This window comes from Mustela erminea, chromosome 18 (assembly GCF_009829155.1).
Source record: "Mustela erminea isolate mMusErm1 chromosome 18, mMusErm1.Pri, whole genome shotgun sequence".
In the NCBI taxonomy this organism is placed as follows: Eukaryota; Metazoa; Chordata; class Mammalia; order Carnivora; family Mustelidae; genus Mustela; species Mustela erminea.
The window spans coordinates 1,626,102-1,652,367 of record NC_045631.1 but is presented as its reverse complement, the minus strand read 5'-3'; the positions used below and the strand labels follow the sequence as shown (position 1 = coordinate 1,652,367).

General features: G+C 57.9%; 4 protein-coding genes across 20 annotated transcripts in view; 3 read left to right on the top strand and 1 right to left on the bottom strand.

Moving 5' to 3' along the window:
* The window catches only part of MINK1 (misshapen like kinase 1), a 42,474-nt gene extending 41,427 nt beyond the window's left edge, over window positions 1-1,047 (top strand). For all 10 annotated transcript variants that reach the window (XM_032319872.1, XM_032319869.1, XM_032319871.1 and 7 more), the window contains one exon: window positions 225-1,047. In XM_032319872.1, the coding sequence (XP_032175763.1) occupies window positions 225-308 (84 nt within the window). In that variant the 3' untranslated portion in view covers window positions 309-1,047. The remainder of the gene's footprint in view (window positions 1-224) is intronic.
* On the bottom strand, window positions 465-7,598 carry CHRNE (cholinergic receptor nicotinic epsilon subunit). Of its 4 annotated transcripts, none has more exons than XM_032319877.1 (12): window positions 5,519-7,598; window positions 5,172-5,314; window positions 5,030-5,074; window positions 4,811-4,920; window positions 4,526-4,681; window positions 4,330-4,430; window positions 3,820-4,020; window positions 3,631-3,745; window positions 2,286-2,400; window positions 2,008-2,194; window positions 1,805-1,897; window positions 465-1,727 (listed from the first exon to the last, which is right to left on the bottom strand). In XM_032319877.1, the coding sequence occupies exons 1-12, from the start codon at window positions 5,562-5,564 to the stop codon at window positions 1,411-1,413; spliced, it is 1,629 nt and encodes a 542-aa protein (XP_032175768.1). In that variant the 5' UTR covers window positions 5,565-7,598; the 3' UTR covers window positions 465-1,410. The 4 variants fall into 4 exon arrangements, with proteins under 4 accessions (XP_032175768.1, XP_032175770.1, XP_032175771.1 ...); XM_032319879.1 differs by having other exon boundaries at window positions 465-1,706; window positions 5,519-7,596; XM_032319880.1 differs by having other exon boundaries at window positions 1,471-1,727; window positions 1,805-1,911; window positions 5,519-7,595.
* On the top strand, window positions 2,398-3,531 carry C18H17orf107 (chromosome 18 C17orf107 homolog). Of its 4 annotated transcripts, XM_032319885.1 has the most exons (4): window positions 2,398-2,585; window positions 2,679-2,879; window positions 2,995-3,273; window positions 3,366-3,501. In XM_032319885.1, exons 1-4 carry the CDS (start codon window positions 2,496-2,498, stop codon window positions 3,462-3,464), a joined length of 669 nt encoding a protein of 222 aa, XP_032175776.1. In that variant the 5' UTR covers window positions 2,398-2,495; the 3' UTR covers window positions 3,465-3,501. The 4 variants fall into 4 exon arrangements, with proteins under 4 accessions (XP_032175776.1, XP_032175774.1, XP_032175775.1 ...); XM_032319883.1 differs by having other exon boundaries at window positions 2,995-3,531; XM_032319884.1 differs by having other exon boundaries at window positions 2,398-2,879; window positions 3,366-3,504.
* Window positions 7,599-20,994: 13,396 nt separating the features above from the next.
* On the top strand, window positions 20,995-24,966 carry GP1BA (glycoprotein Ib platelet subunit alpha). 2 transcript variants are annotated; one of them, XM_032320891.1, is made up of 2 exons: window positions 20,995-22,218; window positions 22,452-24,966. In XM_032320891.1, the coding sequence occupies exons 1-2, from the start codon at window positions 22,213-22,215 to the stop codon at window positions 24,522-24,524; spliced, it is 2,079 nt and encodes a 692-aa protein (XP_032176782.1). In that variant the 5' UTR covers window positions 20,995-22,212; the 3' UTR covers window positions 24,525-24,966. The 2 variants fall into 2 exon arrangements, with proteins under 2 accessions (XP_032176782.1, XP_032176783.1); XM_032320892.1 differs by having other exon boundaries at window positions 20,995-23,799; window positions 23,902-24,966.
* The last annotated feature ends 1,300 nt before the right edge of the window (window positions 24,967-26,266 follow it).

Below are 26,266 nucleotides of genomic sequence, written 5' to 3'. Positions count from 1 at the left end.
GGGGTGTCCCCGTGGGGTCTTCTGGGGGCCTGCATCACAGTCTCCTTCCCTCCCCCAACCATCACTGGGGCTGCCCTCTTCCCAAGCAGCTCTGCCTCTGGGGGTGGGGGGTCACGCTAAGACTAAATTCTGCAGTTTCCAGCTGTCCCCCTCTCGCTGCGGCTCGCAGTTAGTCCCGACCACCCCCCCGGCCCCCATCCGTCCTGACCTCTCCTACCCCACAGGTGTTCTTCGCCTCAGTCCGCTCTGGGGGCAGCAGCCAGGTTTACTTCATGACACTGAACCGGAACTGCATCATGAACTGGTGACGGGACAGCCACCTCTGCAGCCGGACCCCCCCAGGCCGCCCTCCTTTCCCCTCCCTGGGCTTTTGCTTTTGACTGGTTTGATTCACTGGAGCCTGCTGGGAACGTGACCTCTGACCCCTGATGCTTTTGTGATCACGTGACCATCCTGTTTCCCGCCCCCCCCCCCCCCCGTTTGTTCTCTCCCCAAAACTGTGCCTGTCCCAATTCCAGGGAGAGGCACGGCTTCCCCTTACCAGGAATCCAGAGGGCCGAGCCCCACCCCCCTTTTCTCCACTTCCGAGGAGAGTGCTCGGGGCGGGCACCCGTACCCCACTGCTGCTGACTGGGCAGGGCCCTGGGCCCCTTCATTTGCACGTCAGGGGAGCCGGCTCCCCCCCTTGAATGTACCAGACCCTGGGGGGGGTCACTGGGCCCTAGGTTTCAGGGGGGTCGCCCGCCACTCCAGGGGCAGGGACCATTTCCTCATTTTCTGAAAGCACTTTAATGATTCCCCTCCCCCCAAACCCCAGGGAATGGAGGGGGTACCCCCGCCAGCCAAAACATTTCCCCCTTTTCAACCACTTTTCTTTCTAGCCTCTGTCCTTCCCTGGTGGAGGGAGGGAGTGGGGAGCTCTCGCTCCCCCCTGCACCCCCTTGCTTGCCTCTGTATATAGTGTGAGCAGCAAGTAGCCCTGCCCCGCCCCCCCTCAATGTAGTGGCCTTGGATATCCCGTTTGTTAATAAAGACAATTCAACCAGCTCCTACCATCCAGGGCCCCTGTCTTCTCTCCCAGTCCCGGAAACCAGCCCGGTTAAGCCAGCAGGCCTGGGATGAGCGGGTGGCCCAGGGGCCCTTAGCCCTAGGGCCTTCGGGGCATCTGAGCCCTGCGCCCTCCCCAGGGGAGGCACACGGCTTCCAGGTTCCAGCTGCTTCCAGGGCCGTCCTGCCGTTTTCTGCCGATAAAGACAGCAGCTCCCAGGGCTGGAGAGAGGGTCACGAGGGCCTACGCTCTCAGAAACACTGGGGGGTCGGCAAGGCTGGATGCAAGAGTGGCGAGTGGTTTCCGGAGGACGGTGCTCTGCCCCCGACCCTGGCGGGGCAGACCTCTACAGGTGCGCGCACTCAGCCACACGAGCCCGCGCACAGCCGGGAAAGTTGGCACAGCGCCGATTTATTGCCGCAGCGAGCACAGGACCGCACCGCAGCAAGGGCCCGCAGCGCGGCTTTCAAAATCGGTTTCCTCCAGAAACGGGTGCGGGGGGCGCCGTCTACATGCACGGCGGGTAGGGCAGCTCGGGCACTCGGTTCAAGTAGCCCCCGAGGAAGATGAGGCTGGACCCCACGCCGAAGAGCACCAGGGCGGCCCAGAAGCAGACGTTGTCCAGGGCCTTCCCCATGCGCACCCAGTCGGACACCTCCTGGGGAGGGACGGACACGAGCTGCGTCTCCCATGGCGCCAGGGACTTGGGTCCTCCAGGCCACCACACGCCCTCTCCCACCCAGGGGCCTGTCCCACCTCGCCGGAGGCCTCCTGGTCCCGCGTGCTCTCGGCCACGAAGTTCACGGCGTCCACGCAGCAGCGGACCTCGGGGGCGGCGGCGCCCAGGCTCTGGCAGAGGGCAGCTGGTGGGGCGTCCGGGAGGGAGGGAAGGGGAGGGGAGGGTCATTGGGGAGCCCGCCCCGCCACACGCGCCCGCCAGCGCGCTCCCCTCCGCTCACCGGTCCAGACCCCGTGCCGGTGCCTCTGCCCCTCAAACACGAGCTCGCTCCGCGGCTTTTTCAGTATCAGCTCCTCGGCCCGGAGCAGCAGGCCCACAGACGAAGCGCGCCTGGGCGGTGAGGTGGCCCGGGGAGCCTCGGGGGACGCGCCCGAACCCAGGAGGCGCGGCAGCAGCTCCAGCAGGACCTGGCGGAGGGGCGGGGCTAGCTCTAGGTCCCGCCCACCTGGTCGCCTGCCCCGCCCACCAGGGCCTCTCCCCTGCCCACCCGGCGCTTACGTGGCGCAGCCGAGGGGACATGGTGTGCGTGGTGGGCGTCCGCAGGGACACGTTGAGCACGATGACGCAGTTCATGACGATGACCGTGGCAACCACCATGACGAAGATGAGGTACCTGCGGAGCCCGCCGCGCTTGACCTCACAAAAGACCCTCCCGGCCCGCGAGGCTGCTCTTCCCCAGCGGGGCCAGACGGCGCGCGCGCGGCCCCGATGCCCCCCTTTCCGCCGGCGGCCATGGAGGGGACCCCCAGCTCGCTGGAAACCCTGCTGTGGGTCTACCACTTCCACAGCTCCACGGAGGTGAGGCTCCGCCGGCGGCCCCGCCCGGGGCGGGCACCCCTGGGAGCTCCGCCCGGTGACCCGCCGGCGCCGCCGCCCCCGCTCCTTGCCCAGGTGGCCCTGCAGCCCCCGCTCCTGTCCTCCCTGGAACTCGCCGTGGCCGCAGCCCACGAGTATCTGGAGCAGAGTTTCCGGGAGCTCGAGTCCCGCCAGCCGCGGGAGCCGCAGGGGCCACCCGCCCCGAAGCCCACTCTGGGGCTGGTGCTGAGAGAGGCCGCGGCCAGCGTCGTGAGCTTCGGCGCCACCTTGTTCGAGGTGGGGCGCGGGGGCTGCCGAGGGGCGGGGAGGCGGCGTGGAAGGGGCGGGAGGCGGCGGGGAAGGGGCGGCAGAGGCCCCTGCGCCCCCGCCAACTCCCGCACCTCCACCGCAGATCTCAGCCCTGTGGCTCCAGCAGGAAGTGCGGCGACTGGACGGCGACGCCGGAAGCCCGGGCCCGGCCCCAGGCGCCGGGGACCCAGGCGGAGCGCTGGCCCGGGTAGCCCAGGCGGCGGGGAAGGGGGCTCGGAGAGCCGGGGCTGCGGCGGGCGCAGGGGCCCGTCTGGCGCTGCAGGGGGCGTGGCTGTGCCTGTGCGGGCGGGGCCTGCAGGGCTCCGCCTCCCTCCTGCCGCCGTGGGGGCGCCCGCTGGGTCTCGGGGCGGCCGGGGGACCGGTGAGTTCAGAACGGGGAAGGAGGCGGGGAGGAGCTGGGGGCCGGGGGCGGCGGGGCTGGTGGGGGGCACTGAGCCGGCCTGCCCCCGGCAGAAATACTCAGGGGACCTCAAGGTGGCATCCAGCAGCAGAGCGGAGGACGGGGGACCCGAGAACCCGCCACCGCCCCAGCTCCGCCCCACGCTCGAATAAAGCCCAGGCGGGCCCCGACGGCCGAGCGGCTCCCCGTGTCTCGCGGCCGTAGCCCCGCCCCAGCCTCGCCTGGCCTAGCCCCGCGGCTCCGCGGCCCCGCCCCTCCCGCGGCCCCGCCCCTCCCGCGGCCCCGCCCGCACACGTGGGTCCCGCGCCGCGCCGCCACCTGCCCAGCATCGGGACGCTCAGCGACGTTTCTGGGATCTTCTGCGCGATCAGGAACAGGAAGACCGTCTGGGCCAGCAGGACGTTGATGGACACCGTGCACTTCTGGCCGCCGGCTGGAGGGAGCGCCCGGTGAGGCAGGCCCCGCCGCTAGCCGTGCACCCGGGGTCGGGCCCCCGCCGCCCCTTACCCTGCGCCGGCAGGAAGTAGGCGAGCAGCACCAGGCCCGAGATGAGCACGCAAGGCACGATGATGTTGATGACGTAGAAGAGCGGCTTCCGGCGGATGATGAGCGTGTAGATGACATCGACCACCCCCGGGCCGCCTGGGGAGGCGCCGTCCAGGCGGCGGATCAGCCCCGGGCAGAAGTCGATGGCCCACTCGCCGTTCTCTGCGGAGGGGGCGGGGGCGCGGTCAGCCGGCGCGGGCTGCACACCTGGCCGTGACACCTGGGGCTGCGGGCGGTGGGGAGGTGTGGCCGGCCCGCCCGGACTGGTGGGGCCTCGGGGGGTCTGGGCCATCGGCGCGAAGGTGGTTCCGGCGGGAAGGGGCGGTCCCGCGCCACCGTGGACAGTGCTTTCGGTGGAGGGGCAAGGTTAAGGTCAGCTGCCCGGCCTCCATGGCCTGGGGCCACCGCCCTCAGCGAGTCCCCTACGCGGACCGTCTAGGGGCGGGTTTTCGGAGCAGGAGGAGGCCTCACCTGTGTATGCCTCGGTGTCGATGTCGATCTTGCTGATGGTCTTGCCCTCGTCGTCCACCGCGAAGACGAAGTCCACCTCTTCCGCATTGTAGGTCTGCGAGCTGCGGAGCCAGGGCCAGCGTGTCCGTGCCGCTCCCCGCCCCCGCCCCGTCCCGTCATCACACACCCGCCTCCGCCTCTGAGCGGCTCGCCCCACCGGAAGACGAGCGAGCAGTTCTGCCAGTCGAAAGGGAAGTAGGTGACCTCCACGGCGCAGGTGCTGCGGTAGATGGCAGGGGGCAGCCAGCTCACGTAGCCGCCCTCGTAGATCAGCACGTTGGCGTCGTAGGCCACGCCGAACTGGCCGTCAATGCTAGGGACCCCGAGAGAGCCGGTGTCGGCCGGGCTGCCACCCCCCGCCCTCCCAGCAAGCCCAGCCCCCGCCAGGTGCAGCCCCAGGCTCCAGGCCCCACCGCCTTCCACCAAACCCAACGATGCTCACTTGTTTTCCAGCACAATCTCTGGGAGCCAGACGAGTTCTGAAGGCACCCGCAGGGTCTCCACGCCCCCAAAATCGTCCTTGCTGTAGTTGAGTCGGTAATCCTGCCAGTCCTAAGGAGTGAGGACGGTCGCACAAGTGCCCTGCATTTCCCACCTTGTGCCGGCCAGGAGTTTGGGGGAGGGTGTCGAGACCTCCTGCTGCCCCCCAGAGCTGACTCACGATTCCGATCCAGACGCTGGTGGTCAGGGTCTCCTCTTTCTCGTTCTGCAGAAACGAGCGGGTCAGGACGGTTGAAGTGGGAGTCCAGAGCCAGGAGTGGAATTCCAGGCTCCGGGGTGGGGGTGGGGGTGGGGTGTCTTACAAGGGAGATGAGGTTGGTCAGGGTGACCTTGAGGGTGATGGTGACCGTCTCTTCAGGCTCCTTCACAGGCCGGCACTCGGGGTCATAGTTGTCGAAGAGATGGTGGTAAAGACGCAGCTCCTCATTCTCCCCCTCACTGGCACCTGGGGAGGGGTCCAGCCGTGGGCTCGCTGTGGACCAGGGGCTGGGGGGCTCTCTGCTGCCCCAGGGTGTGCACAGGGCTCTACTGCGAGTGTGCCCCTGAGGCTGTGTGCTTGGCCTGCCACCGAGCCCGCTTCTCAGTCTCTCATTTTGGCCCGTCCCTGGGCGTCCCTACCCCCATGCGTGGCACCAAGCCCCAGCCGTACCCAGGAGCCGCAGGAGGAGCAGCGCGCCCAGCAGAGCCCCTGCCATCCCGTCTGGTCCTTGGGTTATTCTGAGCTCCGACAGGCTTCAGGGGGCAGGCTGGGGTGTGGGAGGGAGGGCGGGCGGGGGTGTTAGTTCCGGGCTGGGTTAGGGGACTGTCACCTAATCCTCTTCCCGCGTCCAGAGACCTCTTGGCCGCTCCCACCAGCAGCTGCCTGGTCCCAGCATCCTTTGCCTGCTGTTTGGCCGCAGACCCGACCCTTTTAAGCTGGGGAGCAAGGGGGGGGGCAGGTGCAGGTCCTTGCAGAGCACCTGGAACCACAAGCTTGGCAGTGGGAGATGGGTAGCCCTGCTCTGAACAAGCGCCAGTGTACCTGGAGAAGCCGCCCAGTGCAGGTGACCTCCCGTGCTGCCTCTCACTCACGTGGCACACGTTTTCACCCCCCACCCCCCACCCAGCCAGGGTCACAGCAGTGCTGGCAAAGTCCCCACAAAGACCTGATAACAAGACAGGCGCCCTCAGGGGAGCACTCGGCAGGAGCGGGCCAACTGGCAGGGGGACCCTGCGGCACCAGGGCCCGCCGCCTCCTGCAGCCTGTATCCTAGGTGCGCCCACTCCCCGCCCCTCGCGTCCACGCCCGCTTCTGGCCTCCCTGCTGCCGCCTTGTGGCCGCGCGTGAGAACGCCGGCTTCCTGCCCCAACCGCCCTTGAACTGACGTTTTCATCTCCTTAGATGACTCTAATTCTAATTTCTTCTCCTTAGAGGACTCTAATTGATCATCTGAGGTGCTTGCTTAAAATCCTAATTCCTAAGCTCCAACCCCAAAGAGCCCTGAGTTAGGGGGATGCCAGGAATCTTGTGTGCTTAAGAAGCTCTCCGGACTGCCTGATGCCGTGGGAGGGGCTGAGCTCTGCACCTTCTGTGCCGCGCCGGCCGCATCCTCACACGAATCCTGGAAGCCCGGCATCGCCGTCCCAAAGGTGCCAAACAGGGCCCCGGTCAGGTCCGCAGCCGCCCAAGCAGGCGGGCGGGGAAGCGGGAGACAGAGAGATTTGTTTCACCGACCGTGCGCACCTGTGTTCCCGTTACACTGCACCAAACACCTGTCCTTTTGGGGTGTTCTTTCTTGGCCTGTGAGGTCCCTCATCCTCGCACCTGGGCCACAAGCAAGGATCCCAAAGGCCAGAGGGTCCGTGCGGCTTGTCCATTTCCCACGCGTCCTTGAAGCCGGTCCTTCCACGCTCTCCCCTCCAGCCCCGCAGAGTGGACCTGTTGGGCCCCGCTTACCTCCGTGCACGCTGGCAGGTCTCCTGGCTCCGGTCGGGGCTGGTGCCTGTTTTGTGGGCCCCGCGTCAGGGCCTGGGCAAGGCCTTGCAACAATGGCTGCGCAAGGGCTGTGACAGATGCAGAGATTTACCGGACGTGAATGCACCCTCCAAAGTCCCTGAGCTGGCCGGGCTGCTCAGGTTCTAGAGCTGATAAAGCGGGAGGGAGCAGCCTTTGGGGACAGCAGTGCCGTCAGAGGGTCGCTGAGATGCCGGGTCACTTGGCCTCCGTGTGTTACCAGAAGCGGCTCTGCAGGCCAGGTGTGCGGGGGGCTTCCGTGAGGGCTGGACAGACGGGACCCAGGTCGGAGGCCAAAGCAGCTCTGGGGACCCACGCACCGCTCCCGCCTTTCCCACCCCAGCTCTGCTCCGTGCTGCTTGGGCTCCTGACCAGCCTGACTTTTCTCTCTCCTCTGTAAGCCCCTCTGGGGCAAGGGCTCAGCTTTCTGGTGGCGGCAGCCGCCCTCTTCAGGGGTAAAGTTTGGTCTTGATCCCACTGACCCACCCCACCCGCGCCTGACACCCGGGGGGCCACAGGTGCAGCAGGGAGCTCGAGGGAGCATGGGGTTGGCCTGAGACTTTCCCGGGGTGGGCACAGAGCGGAGCTGGTTTGCTCAGGACGATGACGGCCAGAGGCAGCAAGCTTCCTGCACAGTGTGGGGTCAGGCACCTGACTTGAATCTGGGCTTTGTGTTTTTGTGGTGTTTGGATTTTTTTAAGATTTGATTTGAAAGAGAGCACGGAGGGGGAGTGAGAGGGAGAAGCAGGCTCCCCGCCGAGCAGGGAGCCTGATGCGGGGCTCGATCCCAGGACCCTGAGACCACGATCTGTGCCGAAGGCAGACACCTCACCGACTGAGCCACCCAGGTGTCCCGGCTTTGTGTTTCTCTCGTGAGCACCCCACAAAACAGTCTTCCTGGGGATGCCTTGACCTCCAGCCTGGACCCAGAGATCTCAGCCTAATAGGCAGCTACTCCCTTCGCCAACTCAGAGCAGTGGCCGCCCCCCACCCCTGCTACAGCTGGGCCCGGATTCTCAGCCATGGGTCCCCTCACAGTCAAGACACCCCAGGCCGGTCTGATGAGTCTTCCCCGCACGCAGCAGGAAGAGCCCCCTTCTGTCAACAGGGAGAGAGGGGTCAGCCAGAGCCGTGTCTAGACAGCCCCGTTTCCTACACCATCCCCCTCGCTAGCACCCACGTTCTCTGGTCGCCGAGAGCTTGCTGGTTTACTGTGTTCGGGGCACAAAGCCCAGAACCGCACACATCAGAGGCGCTTGACAAACACTGAACAGGTAAGTCATGCACATGAAGGAACATCTGCCCAGCACTGTCCCTTCTTTTCCAGCCAGGGGACCCCAGAAGACTGACCAGGTATTCAGAGACGCCCAGCCTCTGGCCAGGGTTGACAGGTCCGGGGGGGGACGCTGACCCAAGCCCGGCCCGAGGAAGTCCATCCCTGACGATGTCCAGCCACGGTTCAGGAAGGGGGTGCGCTCTGCTGGGAGTGGGGGCACAGGACCGCACACTTGCACAGGGAGAGACATGACGCACCGGGACACAGACAACAGAGGGCCTCTGGCCTCCCCAGCCCTGGCCGGCTGCCCTGGCTGTCCCCCGCAGGCTGGTTGGCTGGCACTTCTTTGAACGAGGCACCTCCCCAGTCAGTCCCCCTCTGGCTTAACAACAGTAGCATGAAGAACAGTAAACTAGCATAAAGAAAACAAAAATGCCCCATAACCCGGCACCTGGAAAGATCCTTCTGACCATAAGCAAGCAACGCATGCTGTCCTTAGATGCAGGGAGGGCACAGGCTCTCCCGCAGACCCCTCCCCAGGCCCCCGGCCAGCAGCGCCCTCTGGCCGCCCAGCAGCGCTCCCACCACCCCCAGAACCCAGGGGCACAGCAGGTCCGGTCACAGCGAGCAGAGAAAACGGGAATTCACAATCCCGTTCGTGCTCGCGCGGGTGCAAGCCCCTCACTCCCAGAATAGAGCACTTCCCGGCCCTGCAGGATGGAGCAGGGACCTCACTGGGGGAGGTGCACGGGTGGGTGCCCTTGAGAGCAGAGTAGGAGGGCGTCAGGGACATGATGGGACACGGAACACTAAAAAGGCCTAAAGCAAGGGCCTGAGGAGTGGGAAGGAAGGTCTGAAATGGGAGAGTGAGTGAGTGAGCTCAAGGCCAGGTCAAGCCGACCTGAAACCTGAGTGTGGTCGCTGCCCGAGACAGGTGCCTTCCCTTACCGTTAGTGCGTCTCCGTACAGGTATGCGTAGAGAACAGTTGGACAGGGCGCCAGGCGGCGGGTGGCTCAGTCAGTGAGCCAGCTGCCTCAGCTCAGGTCATGATCTCAGGGTCCTGGAATCGAGCCCCGCATCGGGCTCTCTGCTCAGCAGGAGCCTGCTTCCTCCTCTCTCTCTCTGCCTGCCTCTCTGCCTACTTATGATCTCTGTCAAATAAATAAATAAAATCTTTAAAAAAAAAAAAAAAAGTTCATGTGTTTGAAAACAAAACCCAAAGTTGGTGCCTTTTGTCAAACTGTTCTCCAAGAAAAGCACGGACCCCGTTCACGCGGGACCAAGGACAAGAACGCTTGTCCTCACGTCCTCCCCAGGACAGAAGAGCATCGAGCTTGAAAATTTTTTGCCAAACCCGCAGATGAAAGCCACGGCTCCTGACTTGGATGGACCCGTGCTGAGGAAAAGGGTCAAGCTGTTTCTTCTGTTCAGTATATGAGAGTCCGAAGATAAAATAGTACATTAATATGGAAAAGAAGCCTTAATCAGATAAATCCCGTTGTAACAACTAGAAAACCCATCATCAAAATAACCAGCAGAGGGCGCCTGGGTGGCTCAGTGGGTTAAGCCGCTGCCTTCGGCTCAGGTCGTGATCTCGGGGTCATGGGATTGAGTCCCGCATTGGGCTCTCTGCTCAGTGGGGAGCCTGCTCCTCCTCTCTCTCTCTCTGCCTGCCTCTCTGCCTGCTTGTGATCGCTCTCTGTCAAATAAATAAAATCTTAAAAAAAAAAAAATAACCAGCAGACCCTCAACTCCCGAATGCCACTCTCTGGGCCAGATAATGGGCATAGGACACGAAACCCAGAAAGCCCTACCGGAAAGCCAGAAGGCCTTTCTTCCCTCCCCTGCAGCCCCAAGTCCGGCCATAAGAGAAAGAAAAACTACAGAATGTTCCTGTAGGGTCAAAACCCTAAACCCAAAGGCAAGCAAACGACAGACTGAGACGGACGGGTCATGTCCTCCGTCGCTGAATACCACCCAAGGCTCGTGCGGTGCCTGCGCTGCCAGGCGCCACCCCTCAAGGGCACCGATGGGGACCAGGGAGAGACGCCTGTGCGGAGAGGGCGGTGGTCCAGGGTCAGGGGGGAACGCGGGCCAGAGCAGGACGGCCGCTGGTCCCTCAGGAAAGAGATGAGAACAAAGACTCACAATAAAAATCTTTAGCAGGGAGTGGCCAAAATGAGAGAGAATCAGAGATGGGAGAGGAAGGGGGGAGAGGGAAGGCAGAGAAAGGGGCACCTGGGGTGGCCGACGCAGCTTGGGGTCCCCCCAGCTCAGAAGGACGCCCTCACCCTCCCTAGGACCTGCCTCTTCCCTCACGTGGCTACGGGAGAAAACAAGAGTCGTTGGGGCTCACCAGTGCAGGAAAGAAGGGGTCCACTCTGGCCGCCTGGTTACAGGCCATCTGGAACCCACTTCTCCTCTAGAACAGAGGGAATAGGCGGGAGGGCAGGTCTCAGTATCAGCCAGACACGGACAGTGCATTCCAGGGAACATTCTAGAACATCGTGGGCTGGGCTCCGGAGGGAGAAGGCACACTGCCACACGGATCCTGCTGACGGTTCCGAAAGCCCAGGAGAAGATGGTTCCGAGTCCGAGAAGCGCCACTGCCAGGAACTCCCGGCTCCCCCCAAGCCCTGAGCCGGGCCGTCCTCACACAGGCAGGACGTGAGAAGCCCCGAGGAGCTCCGACTCCCGGGCTCTCCCCACCGGGGACCCTGCTCCGTGCACACAGTACCTGCTCTGCTCGGACGAGAAGCAGCGGGACTCGGCCTTTTAAAAAGGCCGTGGGTGAGTTTCTCTGTGTAAATTATGACTAAAAGTCTAAAAAAAATAAATAAATAAAAATAAGACAGACTGTTGCAGGGCTCCACAGAGGACTAGCTCCAGGAGCAGACTTGGGCGTCCTAACGGTGAAGAGACCCTTCAGTGGATTTTTTTTTAAGATTTTTAATTTATTTATTTGACAGAGATCACAAGTAGGCAGAGAGGCAGGCAGAGAGAGAGATGGGGGAGGAAGCAGGCTCCCCGCTGAGCAGAGAGCCCGATGCAGGGCTTGATCCCAGGACCCCTGGACCACGACCCAAGCCAAAGGCAGAGGCTTTAACCCACTGAGCCACCCAGGCGCCCCGCTGAGACCCTTTAAACAATCAAATACAAACAGAGACTGTCTGCTCACCGACATCGGGGGGCGGGTTTTGAGGGTCTTGTCTGTGTCTGTGGAGGATGACGGTTGTGAAAGACACGAAACAGACACAATTCCTATCGTCCCTCCTCACAGTGATGGGCGCACACCTGCGACACGCAGGACGTGTTTTGGGAAAGATTTTTGTCTCATCTCCCTGCCCATCCGTATTTTCCTTCCAAAAGTCCCCTCAGTCCCATGCTGAGATCATGAAAAAGACCCTTCCTGAGAACTAGTCATCACAAACGTTTCTCCTGCCAACGTCAGCGGTGGCGAAAGAGTGGGTATACAGTGACGGTGGACGATTCAGTTCTGCTCGGGGGGGCGGGGGGCGGCGGGGGTGGTGCCTGGGGGGCTCAGTGGGTGAACCTCTGCCTTCAGCTCAGGTCATGATCCCAGGGTCCTGGGATGGAGCCCTGCATCGGGCTCTCTGCTCAGTGGGAATCTGTTTCTTCCTCTGCTCCTGCTCTCTCTCTCTCTCCCTGTCAAATAATAAATAAAATCTTTAAAAAAAGAGAGAGAGAGAGATTTTAATTTTAAGGAATCTCTACCCCCAACATGGGCTCAAACTCATGACCCCGAGATCAAGGGTGCCACACTCCACCGACTGAGCCCGCTGGGCACCCCCTCGTTTGATCTTTTCTATTTCATAGCATGTAAAACTGATTTTTTTTTTAATAAAACTGATTTTTTAAAGGGAAACTATGACCACAGTTAAACAATGTTCTCCTTGTGGTATAAAACCAAAGAACACAGATTCCTATATTTGTTAATTTCGTCAGCCATCCCGTTGTCAACATGGGGAGAGGCTTGTTGGACAAGATTTTGAAATAGGGGGCACCTGGGTGGCTCAGTGGGTTAAGCCTCTGCCTTCGGCTCGGGTCATGGTCTCAGGGTCCTGGGATCGAGCCCCACATTGGGCTCTCTGCTCAGCGGGGAGCCTGCTTCTCTCTCTCTCTCTGCCTGCCTCTCTGCCTACTCGTGATCTCTCTCTGTCAAATAAATAAATAAAATCTTTAGGGACGCCTGGGTGGCTCAGTGGGTTAAGCCGCTGCCTTCGGCTCAGGTCATGATCTCAGGGTCCTGGGATCGAGCCCCGCATCGCGTTCTCTGCTCGGCAGGGAGCCTGCTTCTCCCTCCACCTCCGTCTGCCAGTGCTCGCTCACTCTCTCTCTCTCTCTCTCTCTGACAAATAAATAAATAAAATCTTTAAAAAAAAATCTTTTAAAAAAAAAGGTGAAATGTTTTTGACAGTATAATGGTCCATGAATGGCCACATCAGTTCTGAAAAATAAAAGGGGACAGGATCACCCCGGCCGATCTTAAAACACCCCACGAAGTTCTGGCAAACAAGCAACGACAAACAAAAACACAAAACACACAAGGACCCAGGGGGCCTTGCTTCGTGGCTGACAAGCGAGCTGTGGGAAGCGGGTCAGAGCGGAGAAGCCGCCCGGGCGCACACAGCGCGCGGTGGCGGCGAACAGTGGGGTGACATCTGCAAGGGCAGGTGGGATCACAGACGGGGTGAGCCGCTGCCTCCCCCGCGGGGGAGCAATGCAGGAAGAAAGCCGAGAAAGCCGCCTCCCTAAGACATGCCATGACACAAGGAAAGGGCAGGTGGAGGAAGGACTTTAAATCAGCGGGAAAGCCGTGAGGCTAAGAGAGGAGAACGTGGGAGAGTGTTTTGCTACCTTGGAGTGGGAGTTTCTTAAACAAGACACCAAGACCAAGAACCATGAAAGGAAACACTGATGGCCTGAACACATCACAATTAGGAGTTTCTGCTCAACAAAGGACATCACACGCATGCGCACGCGCGCACACACTCACACACACACGCCCAGATTGGGCTGTTTGCAGAGCTCGGCAGGACCAGTTTCCCTCCTCGAATTCCCAGATCCGGAGCCATCGACTCCACCACGGTCCCCCTGAGAGGCACATCCTTAGAGCCCAGGAGACCCCCGCAGACGGCCTGGTTAGTGGCTTTGCCGGCAAACACTGCGTGGGAACATTCCACACCTGACGACAGTTGGGACAGTTCCATGAAACCTGCTTCCCCCTCGCAGGTTTGGTTTTTAGTCCAGTTCTGCTGGTTACCAAGGAAAAGGAATACAGTTAAAGCACCTAGAAAGATTTTGGGGCACCTGGGTGGCTCAGTGGGTTAAAGCCTCTGCCTTTGGCTTGGGTCGTGGTCCCGGGGTCCTGGGATCAAGCCCTGCATCGGGCTCTCTGCTCCGCAGGGAGCCTGCTTCCTCCTCTCTCTCTCTCTCTGCCTGCCTCTCTGCCTACTTGTGATCTCTGTCTGTCAAATAAATAAATAAAATCTTTTAAAATAAATAAAAATTTAAAACATAAAGCACCTACAAAGATTTTTTCATGCTTCCCGGCAATGATGGAACCCTACGAGGGTCACTGAGGGGTGCCGCCGTTTGCAGGCCAAAGTCTAATCGGGAACAGGGTATTTGCGCTGGATCCAAACATCTCCCCACAAAAGCACTTCTTAGCGACAAAAGGAAAAACAGGATCTTGACCATGGGAAAGCGCACGGGGTCCACCTTAACCACTGGCAGAGCGAAACTCGCCAGAAATGGGTCAAATTGACATAAAGTGTTTGCTGACATGATTGGCTGAAGAAAGCCACAGTACCCAACAGATACGCGGACCCCAAGTCCAGCCATGAGAGACGTGGGACAGACGGAGGGAGATTCTGCACAGTCGAGGGAATTTCCACGTAACTACTTGATTGTGGCTTTCAAAAATGTCAAAGTCCAAAGAATAAAGACAGTTACAGGAAACCCGAGAGCTGCGGTCTCCAGCGGGATCCTGGGCTTGGGTGGGGGCGGGGAGCTCTAAAGGACATCTTTTTGGGCAGTTGGCAAAATGGGAACGTGCACCGTAGATCGAACTTCCTGAATTAGCAAGCGTACTGCAGTCATGTCAGAAAATGTCCCTGTTCTTAGGAAACACACATGGAAATGTGAGAGGCAGAGGGACACGATGTCTCCGCATTCGTCTCAGATGGTTCAGGAAAAAACACTTGAGAGAGAGTGATAAAGCCAATGAGACAAAATGTGAACAAATGGTGAGTCTGGGCCAAGCTGATACAGAAAATTAACCCTCACACGGCGTGTTTGTTGCCGACGGTGAGAAACTGAAACGTTGGCCGTGAGAAGGTAGCCAAAGCCACCAGGGATATTTCCGCTTCTGGGAGGTGGGAGTGGATGTGCTTTTCCCCTGTGCGGCCCACTGAGTCCGGTTAAACTCCAGAACATTCTCTATAAACACGTAGGTGAAGGAGTCGGCAATTAGAAGCAGGCACAGACAAAATAACATTAATATTAGTAATAATATCCCAACAAAAGCCTGCTTGCTCTAGCCAAAGGACCAGGGGAGGGTTAGCCTAACAAGGCAGACCTTGGACAATAGGGGGCACCTGGGGGCTCAGTGGGTTAAGTCTCTGCCTTCGGCTCAGGTCATGGTCCCAGGGTCCTGGGATCGAGCCCCACGTCAGGCTCTCTGCTCAGTGGACAGCCTGCTTCTTCCTCTGCCTGCTGCTCTGTCTGCTTGTGCTCTCTCTCTGACAAATAAATAAACTCTTTAAAAAAAAAAAAAAAGAACTTGGAAAATCACCCCTCTATGCCAGACAAATATCACAGACCAAAGAGTGAGCCTAGATATCCACCCTCCCCGGGCTCGTTATGAGGTGTCCCAACATCCCTGCTGGGGTGGGGGGCTCGGGGTGAAGCAGCCGGTGACCACAGGGAGCCTGGGTTTCCATCCCAGGCCATCGCGAGGCACCCCTTCTCCTCCCCGCTGCGGGGCCTCAGCGGAGGCAAGGCGGGTCGGGACTGGTACTCATCTCTGCACTTAGAAGGCTGCAGGGAGGGCCTGGGGAGCTGGGACCCCCCACCCCACCCCAGCAGGTGCCAACAGAAGCTGACGGGGGACTTGAACTTGTAACTCTGCCTGGCAGTGCCTCTCCTCGCCAGAGCGGTGTCAGGAAAAGTCAGCTGGAGCAGAAAGGTTTTAGACCGAGACTCTCATAAAATAATACGAAAATGGCCATGTTTCCATTAAAAATACGTACATATCATTCCTCATACCAAGAACTGCAAAGACCTCAACAGGAATGGCAGAGACAACCAGCCGCTCCCAACAGGAGCAGGGTGGAGGTGTGAGGATTCTGGAGAAGATCTTAAAGCAGCCACGATCAAAATGCTCGAACGAGATGTTATGGAAGCAGATGCAGACCTGACTTCAGCAAAGGCACGGAAGGTCCGCAGACGAACGGGAGGGAGACTGTGCAGCCGAAAGGCGGACAGTTGGCATTAAAGCTCAGGGTGGGGCCCCGCAATACAACGGAGGGAACAGAGAAATGAATCAGGGAGCCAGAAGATACAGCTACGGAAATCACCCATTCCGAACAACAGAGAGAAAACAGACTTCAGAAACGTGGGGTTTGGGGGCCCCTGGGCGACTCCGTCGGTTACACTTCCAGCTCTGGATTTCAGCTCAGGTCGTGATCTCAGGGTCACGAGATCGAGCCCCGCGTCAGGCTCCTCGCTCGGTGCCGAGTCTGCTGGAGATTCTCACTCTCTCTACCCTTCCCCCTCCTTGTGCTCACTCTCTCTAATAAATAAATATAATAAATCTTTTATTTAAAAAAAGGGATAATCCAAAGGTAGACTCCCCAAAATAAACACAGAATGACCCTACGACCAGCAATTGCGCTCCTGGGCATTTCCCCAGGGAAACGAAGATAGATGGTCACACAAAAATCTATACACTGATGTTTAAGGCAGATTTATTTGTAATAGCCAACAACTGGAACCTTCCGGGGGTGAATGGTTATGCCATGCTCTGTTCACGCAGTGGACTATCACCCAGCCACAAGAAGAAATGCGCTACCGCTGGGCGCTCTGAACCACAGAAATGTGCTGGGTGGAGAAAAGCCAAGTCCCCAAGGTCATACACTGCACGAACCCGATGTGGTAAGACTGCAGAACCAAGGAACAGAGCAGCAGGGGTCGGGGGAAGGAAGGGAGCTGGGTGTGGTGTAAAGGGGCCACAGGAGAGACCCTCATGGTGAAAACTATGTCCATATCCAGGTTGTGATATGCTCCTGGGGGTTTGCAAGACATTGCAATGGGGGAAACTGGATGGAGGGGTACACGGGAGCCCTCCCTGTCTCATTTCCTACAACTGCACATGAACCTACAATGGCCTCAGAGAAATGCTAAATGTTTGAAAAGCTACCTGAAATTTAAAAAATTCCTTTGTACACAACTCTACTTTAAAAAAATGGAAAATATAATTTTTACCTCTTTTTTTTTTAAAGATTTTATGTATTTATTGGACAGAGAAAGAGATCACAAGTATGCAGAAAGGCAGGCAGAGAGCGGGAAGGGGGAAGCAGGGTCCCTGCTGAGAAGAGAGCCCAGGACCTCGGGACCACGATCTGAGCCAAAGGCAGAGGCTTTAACACACTGGCACCCCTTTAACCCACCCAGGTGCCCCTAATTTTTACCTCTTTTTTTTTTTAAAGATTTTATTTATTTATTTGACAGAGAGAAATCACAAGTAGTCAGAGAGGCAGGCAGAGAGAGAGGGAAGCAGGCTCTCTGCTGAGCAAAGAGCCCGACGCGGGACTCGATCCCAGGACCCTGAGATCATGACTTGAGCCGAAGGCAGCGGCTTAACCCACTGAGCCACCCAGGCGCCCTAATTTTTACCTCTTAAAGCTCATTATGTTGCAAGTAAATATCCCAATACCAACTTTTTTTTTTTAAAGAAATAAACAGGTTTTTGGCTCACAGAATGTCACAATTAGTTCGGTACAACATCTTTGTGATACCAATGGTATTTTTTCCACTTTTTTTTTTTTTTTAAAATGTCTTTCCTGACATTAGCTTCATCCTAAGGCCACACCCACTTGGGATCACAAGCCCACCCGGGGTTACATATCTCCTGTCCACATCTAGAGAAAGCCTTCTCCAACCCTCCCACAAAAGTCATGGGCCCCCTTATGAAAGGGACCTGCTTGCCTTCTGTTTCTGTGCCTGGACCAGTCTCGCCTGACCACGGGATGCTCCGACCTGCTTCTGTCAGGCTCCTGGCTTGGGCCCCGGGGCCTGGCTGAGGTCCGCTTCTGCAGCAGGAATAGAATCATTCCCACCAAGAACCCTAAGGATGGAGGCGGAGTGATTTTTTAAGAGATAAAAAAGAAATCTTAGTGGACCTTGAGCAGGTAGGCCTCCAGCTAACATCTCCTGCACAAGCTCTTTAAAAATGAACTACAGCCAGAACACTGAATTGGATTCTTTGGCTGAGATCACCTCTGCCTAACTTAGTGTGACAGAGACTAGATGGGAAGAGGCGGGACTCACTGGGCACAGGTGAGCGCGGACAGTCCAGGACTGCTCGGGGATCAGGCGGCAATGGGGCCTCAATAGGAGGAACTACTCTATGTTTTTTCTGAGCACTTTGTGTAATGAATGCTGCCCAGTTCTATTTTCTCTTGCCTTGTCGCCACACTCAACATTTGAAATCCTAGGACCAGAACAGTCGTCCATGATTAGGTTACAGCCAGGAGCTAAACTCGGGTGGTGACAGGAAGTAGGCAGTGGAAGGAGCTTGCAAAAGACATTTGGGTTTCCAAAGTGGGAGGGCAAAGTGCCTGCTTCTCTACTCCTCTCAAGTCTGTGCTCCTCTAGGGAGAGGTGACCTCCCAAAATGAAACTGGGGTCCTCTTATCCAAGAGGAATGTATGCTGAATTTAAAGAATTACACATATTTCCCTTAGGTATTACATGATAAAACACGTTAAATGGATCAAGGAAGTATTCAGATGAAAAGTATTGGGGCGCCTGGGTGGCTCAGTTGGTTAAGCGACTGCCTTTGGCTCAGGTCATGAACCTGGAGTTCTGGGATTAAGGCCCACATCCGGCTCCCTGCCTGGTGGGGAGCCTGCTTCTCCCTCTGACCTCTTCCCTCTCATGCTCTCTTTCTCTCTCATTCTCTCTCTCAAGTAAATAAATAAAATCTTAAAAAAAAAAAGAAAAGTATGAATTAAGTGATTTACCTGAAAAGCAAGAAAGATTTAAAATAAGGGAACTAAGATTTCAACTCAAGAAGGTAGGACGAGAACATGAAAATAAGCTCAAAATTTGAAGAATTATTAAAAGTGGAAGCAGACATTCATCATCAAACAGGAAAAAAGCCAGCAATTCTCTAGTAAAACTAATCAATCTGGTTCTTTGACTAGTCCAATAAAAGAGACTAATCTTTGGCAAGTCCAGTGAGTGAAAAAGAGGAGGTGGGGAGAGAAAGAAAAGACAAGGGCTCATAAGCACAAAATGGAGATTTTAACAAATGATAAGAGCAAAACATGTTCAAACCTGCCAAATAAATTTGAATAGCCACATGCAAGATATTCTATGAGAAACTACCCACTACCAAAACTGACTCAAGAAACCTCAAAAGAAAAAAATTAAAAAAAAAATTATAGTATAGGAAAAAAAAAAAAAAGAAACCTCAAAAGACCAAAAATCATAGAAACTGGAAAGGTAGTCCAGAAGCTATCCCCCAAATGGCATCCAGTCCAGATGGTTTTATAGGTGAATTCCACCAACCCTGCATTGAATGGGAAATCCCTGTGATCTCTAACTTTTCCAGACAATATAAAATTTTCCAACTTAATTATTAAAGCCAGCATAACTCTGGTAACAAAGCAAAACAAACAAACAGAAAAAGACAAAGCCCCTCAAAGAAATCTATGAGCCACTTCTATTTTCTAACTTAGATGGGAAACCTCTAAGTAAAATGTGAGCAAACCAACCTAGTATTGAAAGAATAATTCCTGGGGCACCTGGGGGGCTCAGTCATTAAGCATCTGCCTTTAGCTCAGGTCATGATCCCCTGGGATCGAGCCCTACATCGGGCTCCCTGCTTGGTAGGAAGCCTGCTTCTCCCTCTCCCTCTCCCCCTCTTGCTCTCTCTTTGGTTATCTCTCTCATTCTTTATCAAATAAATAAATAAAATCTTTTTTAAAAAATTCCTATTGGCCAAGTAGTTTTCATTCCAAGCAAAGATGCAAAATTAGGGGCGCCTGGGTGGCTCAGTGGGTAAAGCCTCTGCCTTCGGCTCAGGTCATAATCTCAGAGTCCTGGGATCGAGTCCCGCATCAGGCTCTCTGCTCAGTGGGGAGTCTGCTTCCCTCTCTCTCTGCCTGCCTCTCTGCCTACTTGTGATCTCCGTCTGTCAAATAAATAAATAAAATATATTTTTCAAAAAGGCGAAATTCGAAAAAAAAAATTCAGAACGTTGCCATGTGAGGGATGTGAAACACAGATCATGCAGATCACGTCAGTAGGTTCCAAACCAGAGGAATTCCTTTTCCGTGTCTGCAAAAGCCTTCAATTTAGCAATGTTTGGAGCAGCCAAATCGGGCTCCTATTACAGAAGCTAAAGTCACCAGACTTGGTTTCCCAGACTTCCTTGCAACCAGGTCACAGGTGTATGACTAATCTGAGTGACACCCAGACTTTGAAGGGGAGCTGGCCCCACAAAGAAGGAGGGGGGTCTGGGATCCCCTCTGCACAGGGAGGTCATGGTGACACGGAGTCTCCATGGCTCGAGCAGCATGGGCTTTGGGGACCTGGTCTCGGAGCAGGAGCAGGGCTCTGCTCACTGGACTGGTTCTGCCGCTTCTGCTCCGGGCCCCGCAGTTCCCAGTCTGGTTCTCTGGCCCTTACTGGGAAGTCTGTGAATGCTGAACAAATACATTCCTTTTCATCCTAAACTCGCCAGGACATTCTGTTGCTTACAAGGAGAAACCCTAATACCAGTATATCAACAATCAGCACCCCAGGGCCCCACGCCCCCTCACAGCCTCTCTCTCTCCACAGCCTCTCCCTACACTTCCCGATGCTCGAATCCTCTGTCACCCACGTTCTCAAGGACTTCTTGCAGTCAGCAAAGTATATAAACGTCAAGTGTTTGGACTAACTTACATTTGGTTCAAGTGTCCCCAGTGGGGAAGTGAGTAGACAGTGGCAGACTCACGTGGTTATATGACATCCTTTCCAGGGAACAGGAGGGGGGATATTTTAATCATTGGAAGGGGTGATGGACCAACAGACACGGTGGCTGATTTGCTGAAACAGGGCACCTCACTTGGTCTCAGGAAGTTTGGTTCTGTTTTCAAGTCATCTCTACACCCGACGTGGGGCTCAAACTCATGACCCCAAGATCAAGAGTCACACGCTCTACGGACTGAGCCGGCCGGCCAGGTGCCGCGGTGCTGGGCGGTCTTAAAAGGCTTTAAATATGGGTTGGGCACAAGGTGCGGAAGGGGTGAGAAGACAGTCCAGGCACAGGAAAGAAAGAAAGAAAAGGGTCTACCGGAGTGAAAGGTGGAGTGGAGCATTAAGAGACGGGGCTGGGGCGCCTGGGTGGCTCAGTGGGTTAAGCCGCTGCCTTCAGCTCAGGTCATGATCTCAGGGGCCTGGGATGGAGTCCCGCATCGGGCTCTCTGCTCGGCGGGGAGCCTGCTTCCCTCTCTCTCTCTCTCTGCCCGCCTCTCTGTCTACTGTGATCTCTCTCTCTGTCAAATAAATAAATAAAATCGTAAAAAAAAAAAAAAAAAAAAAAAAGAGATGGGGCTGGACATGTGGGCAAGGGTCAGATCACATAGGACCCCGGAGCCCATGTCAGGGAGGCCCTGTAGGCAGTTCTGGAAGACCACTCCGGTGGGGGGTGGGGAGAAGGGAGGTCAGGGTGTCAGGAGACCAGCTGGGAGGATGTTGATGTGAAGCCGGAGAGAAGAGCTGGTGTCCCAGACTTGGCATGGCGGCAGCGGGGACAGAAAGAAGCCAATTTGGGAGAGATCAGGAGGTAAAACCAGCAGGACTTGGTGACAGGTTGTGTGGGGGGTGAAGAAGGGAAGGGGCAAGGATGACCATCAGGGATTCTATTTGTACTGACTGAATAGCTGAGTGTGGTTGGGGGGTGACCGTGCTGTTCACGGGGTTGGACAACACGGGCGGGTCACCTATTTGGAGAGATGATGAGCTTAGCTTTGAACATGTTGTTTTAATGCTCGTGGGACATCCACGGAATCCAAAATGCAGTGGGACCTGGATGTCGGGTCTCTGGAGAGGGGTCTGGGTCAGAGCAGAGGTGAGCCACTGGGGCGGGTGTGTGGGGTTTGACAGCCAGGGAATGAACGAGGGCAATGTTGAGTGTTCGTGAAGCACAAGAAAAGGAGAGAGCCAAAGACCGAGCTCAGGGGGGAGGCTGGCTTTCCACGAAGGACAGAGGAAGGGAATCTACGGAGATTGAGAAAGGCCAGAGAAGTCAGCAGGAAACGAGTGGCATGAGTGCCAAGGTTGGAGGGGCCGTGGGTACGCAGTGCAGAAAGCGAGTAAGATCATAATGGGAAGTGTCCGACAGCTACAGAGGGGTGGGGGGCACTGGTGACCTCAACCACAGTGGAGCCAGTGGGTGGGGGGACCCGTGCTGGAGAGTGGGAAGGCAGAGGGCGGTCAGGGTTAAAATTGGCAACTGCGAAGGGGAAGCAAGTGGTAGCTGGAGGCTGGACTCGGGGGTGGTTGGAGGACTCCGCTCCCAACCCACCACGTGGAGATGGGAAGTGGGACAAAGAGAGCCACAAAGAGGGCTGGGGACGGTTGTGGAAGGAGGCGATAAGGGCCTGTGTCCGGGAGGGTTACCGTTCCCGGGTCACAGGAGGGAGTCCCTATCGGGCCAGCATTTCCTCCCCATGCCCACCCCCTTCCTGCCCATGCCCAGGCTCTCTGTGGAGCTGGAAGACAGCAGGGCAGAGTCACACCCTGTGAGCAGCTGTGTGCCCTCGGAGGTCCTTCTGCATGCCTGTAAGCTTGAGTTGGGGCCGGGGGTCGAGGCCGCTGAGGCACGGATAAGAATCCAGAACGTGGGGCCGTGGGGCTAGCAGTTTAGGCTTTCGGCGGCAAGGGTGGGAGAGAGCAGTGGGGGAGGACAGGAGCCGGGGTTGGGTTTCTGGTGGGTACGCTGCAGCAGGGACTCGAATCGGGGGGAATGATGCCCAGCGCCCACAAGGTGCCCACACATGTCCCCCCGCCCCCAGGTCCCCATGCCTCTCCTCTTGCTGCTGCTCCTGCTGCCACGCCTGTCGTACCCCCAGGAGGTCTGTGAGGTCTCCCAGGTGACTACCCTGATGGAAGTGAACTGTGACAACAGGGGCCTGAAGGTGCTGCCCGCGGATCTGCCAGGAGACACAGCCATCCTCCACCTGAGCGCGAACCCCCTGGGCGCCTTCTCCACGGCGTCCGTGCAGTCTCTGACCCGGCTGGCACGGCTGTACCTGCGTCAGAGCCAGCTAACCCGCCTGCAGCTGGAGGGGACGCTGCCTCGGCTGGAGAAGCTGGTCATGTCCTACAATAAGCTGAAGAGCCTGCCCTTGCTGGGACAGGCACTGCCGGCCCTCACCATCCTGGACGTCTCCTTCAACGAGCTGACATCGCTGTCTCCTAGCGTTCTGAGCGGACTAGGCGGGCTCCGTGAGCTCTACCTGCGTGGCAACAAGCTCAAGACTGTGCCCCCGGGGCTCCTGCGGCCCGTGCCCCAGCTGGAGAAGCTCAGCCTGGCCGACAACAAGCTGAATGAGCTGCCCCTGGGACTCCTGGATGGGTTGGGGAACCTGGACACCCTCTACCTCCAAGGGAACTGGCTGCGTTCCGTACCCAAGGGCTTCTTTGGGAACATCTTCCTGCCTTTCACTTTTCTCCACAACAACCCCTGGTCCTGCGACTGTGAGATCCTCTATTTTGCTCGCTGGCTGGACAGAAACTCTGACAACGTCTACTTGTTCAAGGAGGGTGTAGACGCCAAGGCCATGACTCCCAACGTGGAGAGCGTGCGATGCGTCAACCTGGCCAACACACCCGTCTACACCTACCCAGGGAAGGGCTGCCCCAGTCTTGGGGATGAGGATGACCTAAGCTATGATGACTATGAGAACGAGGAAGAGGTGGGAAAGGTCTCTGCCACACGGGCTGTGGTCAAGTTCTCCACCAACACCAGAGCCCACACAACCCAGTGGGCCCCGACGCACTCAGCATCCGAGGCTTCCCCACACCGCCACGTGCCCCATCTGCCTTCCACCCTCACGTCTGTGAAGAACCAGAGCCTGTTCCCAACCGCACCAGAGCCTAGCATGGCCACCGCGCCCTGCCCCCCGCCCCCCACCCCCCTAAAGCTCACCATGTCCCACCCCACACCCTCCACCATGCCCCCCACCACCCTGAAGCCCACCATGCCCCGGCCCATGACGTCAACCACCTCAGGGCTCATCACTTCTACCATGCTCCCGAACACGCCTGAGCCTACGACGACCTCCACCATGGCCCCTACCACCCCACAGCCCCCCATCACAATTCCAACCACCCCAGAGCTCAACACAACTTCTACCACGCTGACCGCTCCAGAGCCTAAAACGACCTCCACCATGGCCCCCCCCACCCCTCAGCCCCCCATCACAATTCCGACCACCCCAGGGCTCAGCACTTCTACCACGTCCCCAACCACCCCAGAGCCCACTACGACCTCCACCACGCCCCCGACCACCCCAGAGCGCACTACCCCCACCACCACCCCAGAGCCCACAACTCTATTTCTCTCTGAACGGACCACATTCTTTGAGATCCCCAAATTAACCTCACTCCCTACCATTTTGGGATACCCGATAAGCCCCTCATCTGTCCACCTCCCAGGGGCCCACGAGGTGGTTCGAGGGAATCTGGAGAGCTCCAGAAATGACCCTTTGTTCCACCCTGACTTCTGCTGTCTCCTTCCCCTGGCCTTCTATGTGCTGGGTCTCCTCTGGCTTCTGTTTGCCTCTGTGGTCCTCATCGCGCTGCTGGCCTGGGCCCGGGACGCGGAGTCACGGGCCCTGGCCACAGCCACACAGACGACAAATCTGGAGCTTCAGAGGGGAAAGCAAGTGACTGTGCCCCGGGCCTGGCTGCTTTTCTTTCAAGGGTCCTTCCCTACTTTCCGCTCCAGCCTCTTCCTGTGGGTACGGGCTAACGGCCGCATAGGGCCTCTGCGGGCAGGACGACGGCCCTCAGCCCTGAGTCTGGGTCGGGGTCAGGACCTGCTGGGCACAGTGGGCACTAGGTACGCAGGCCACAGCCTCTGAGGGTGGGCAGTTTGGGGACCTGCAGAGGCTGTGATGGCTTTCCTCCTTGGATCTAGATGGGGGTGGGTGGGCAAGGAGTATGAGGTCGGGGGGAGGCCTTCATCACTTTTCCTTTACCAGAAACCTCTTCACAGCACACACACAACCTTGAACGCACAACCTCGGCGAGGCAGCAGGGGTGGAGAGCAATGGGCAGGTCACAGGACAAAGCTCCTGGTTCTGGGACCACTATGTCATTACCGTCACCTTGGGGGAAGCTTGAGGGAAAAGCAAAGGGAACAGAGCAGGATTCTCACACACATACAAGGGAGGGAACTGGGAAAGTGCCGTATCGAGACGGGGCCCCTGATAGTCGCTGGGGAGCACAAACATGGTGGTTTCCTTTTCTTCCCCCCTGTTGGGCATTTCTTAGTTTTCCAGCCTTGTATGGTATTTGCAAAATTTAAAAAAAAAAAACAAAACAAAACAAACAAAAAAAAACCTGTGTTTCCTCCGGAGACCAGAGTGCCCAGAGGGCCTATCACTCGCACGACCGAAGCCCCACCTGCCCCTGCCCAAGTTGGCTCCCTCACCCACAAAAGTGCACCTGCTGCCTGGGGGGGCCGACGACCAGGCCACCGCGAGTACTAGTTCTAGCTCTAAAACCTAAGTCTTCCTGGAGCGGCCACTCCTGAGGCGCACCAGCCCCCCAGCACCCAGGAGCCAGGCGGGCACCCGCCCCACGCCTGCCTGCACCTGCCCAGCTCAGTGCCCAGTGCGTGTGCCCGGCGGCCTGCACCACCACACCGGGTCCTACCGACCACCGAGCCGCCCCGGCCAGGCGTCCTGCTTGCACGCTGGAACCCACTCCTCTCCCGCTGCCCACCCTCCGCCATTTTCCCTCACCACACAGAGTGGGCTGTCTTTCCTGCGGGGTCTCCAGCCCAAACCAAGGCTGGCCCCATTCTCTGGGGCCCAGAGAACAGGAGTGAGAGCTGAGCCTTCCTAGCTCGAGACCCCCCCGCCACTTCTCCAGATGGCACGAACCTGAAAACCCACCCACGCCTGTCCTGCTTGGAAACCTCCCGTGGGCACAGCACAAACCCAGAGCTCAGCCAGGAAGGGCTTCAACGCGCTCACCCAGCTGATTTCTTACAGTAGGGGCTTCTCCCCTGTGCTCCTGGGGCTGCAAGCTTCGAGATCACCTGCTCCCTGCACTGCCCCCCACCCCAGGAGTCCCCTCCAAGACTTCACTCTCTAGTTGGGCAGGTGTGCCGCCCCATCCATCTGACCGCCACCAGCGGGGCTCTCTCCTCCAGCCGGGCCGGGGCCCCCGTTACCCTGCCGCAGTCCACTCTCCACTCTCTCCCCCACTGCCCCTGGGCCATCTTCCCCTCTGGACTTAGAACCCCTTAAGGACAAGATCCAGGCTCCCGGTCTCTTAGAGTGGCCACTGTGGCCCAGGCCGACAAATGTCCAGAATAGGTATGAGGAGTGGCAGACATGGGAGGTCCCAGCCGGGGCGCCGGGCTGCCAGGCTGCTCCTCTCCTCCTCCTGAGGTGGCTCTGCCAAGGGGACAGCTCCCACCTGCCGCCTGCCTGTCCCCTGGCCTGGCTCAGACCATTTTGGGACTCACGCTGCCCAGCCCTCCTTCCAGTTGACCTTGCTGTGCCCTCTGATGCCCCAGGAGAGTTTTGGGCTCCTCGAGGCAGGGCCTGGGAAGCACACATCAGTCTCCGTGGGGTGGAGCTCAGATCAAGTC

Coding starts and splice junctions, on each gene's coding strand:
- C18H17orf107 (XM_032319882.1), top strand. CDS start 2,496: ATGCCCCCCTTTCCGCCGGCGGCCATGGAGGGGACCCCCAGCTCGCTG. Junction 2,880..2,994: donor TCGGCGCCACCTTGTTCGAG/GTGGGGCGCGGG, acceptor CCTCCACCGCAG/ATCTCAGCCCTGTGGCTCCA.
- CHRNE (XM_032319877.1), bottom strand. CDS start 5,564: ATGGCAGGGGCTCTGCTGGGCGCGCTGCTCCTCCTGCGGCTCCTGG. Junction 4,921..5,029: donor CCAGCGTCTGGATCGGAATC/GTGAGTCAGCTC, acceptor CTCACTCCTTAG/GACTGGCAGGATTACCGACT. Junction 1,898..2,007: donor CCGGCACGGGGTCTGGACCG/GTGAGCGGAGGG, acceptor GCCCTCTGCCAG/AGCCTGGGCGCCGCCGCCCC.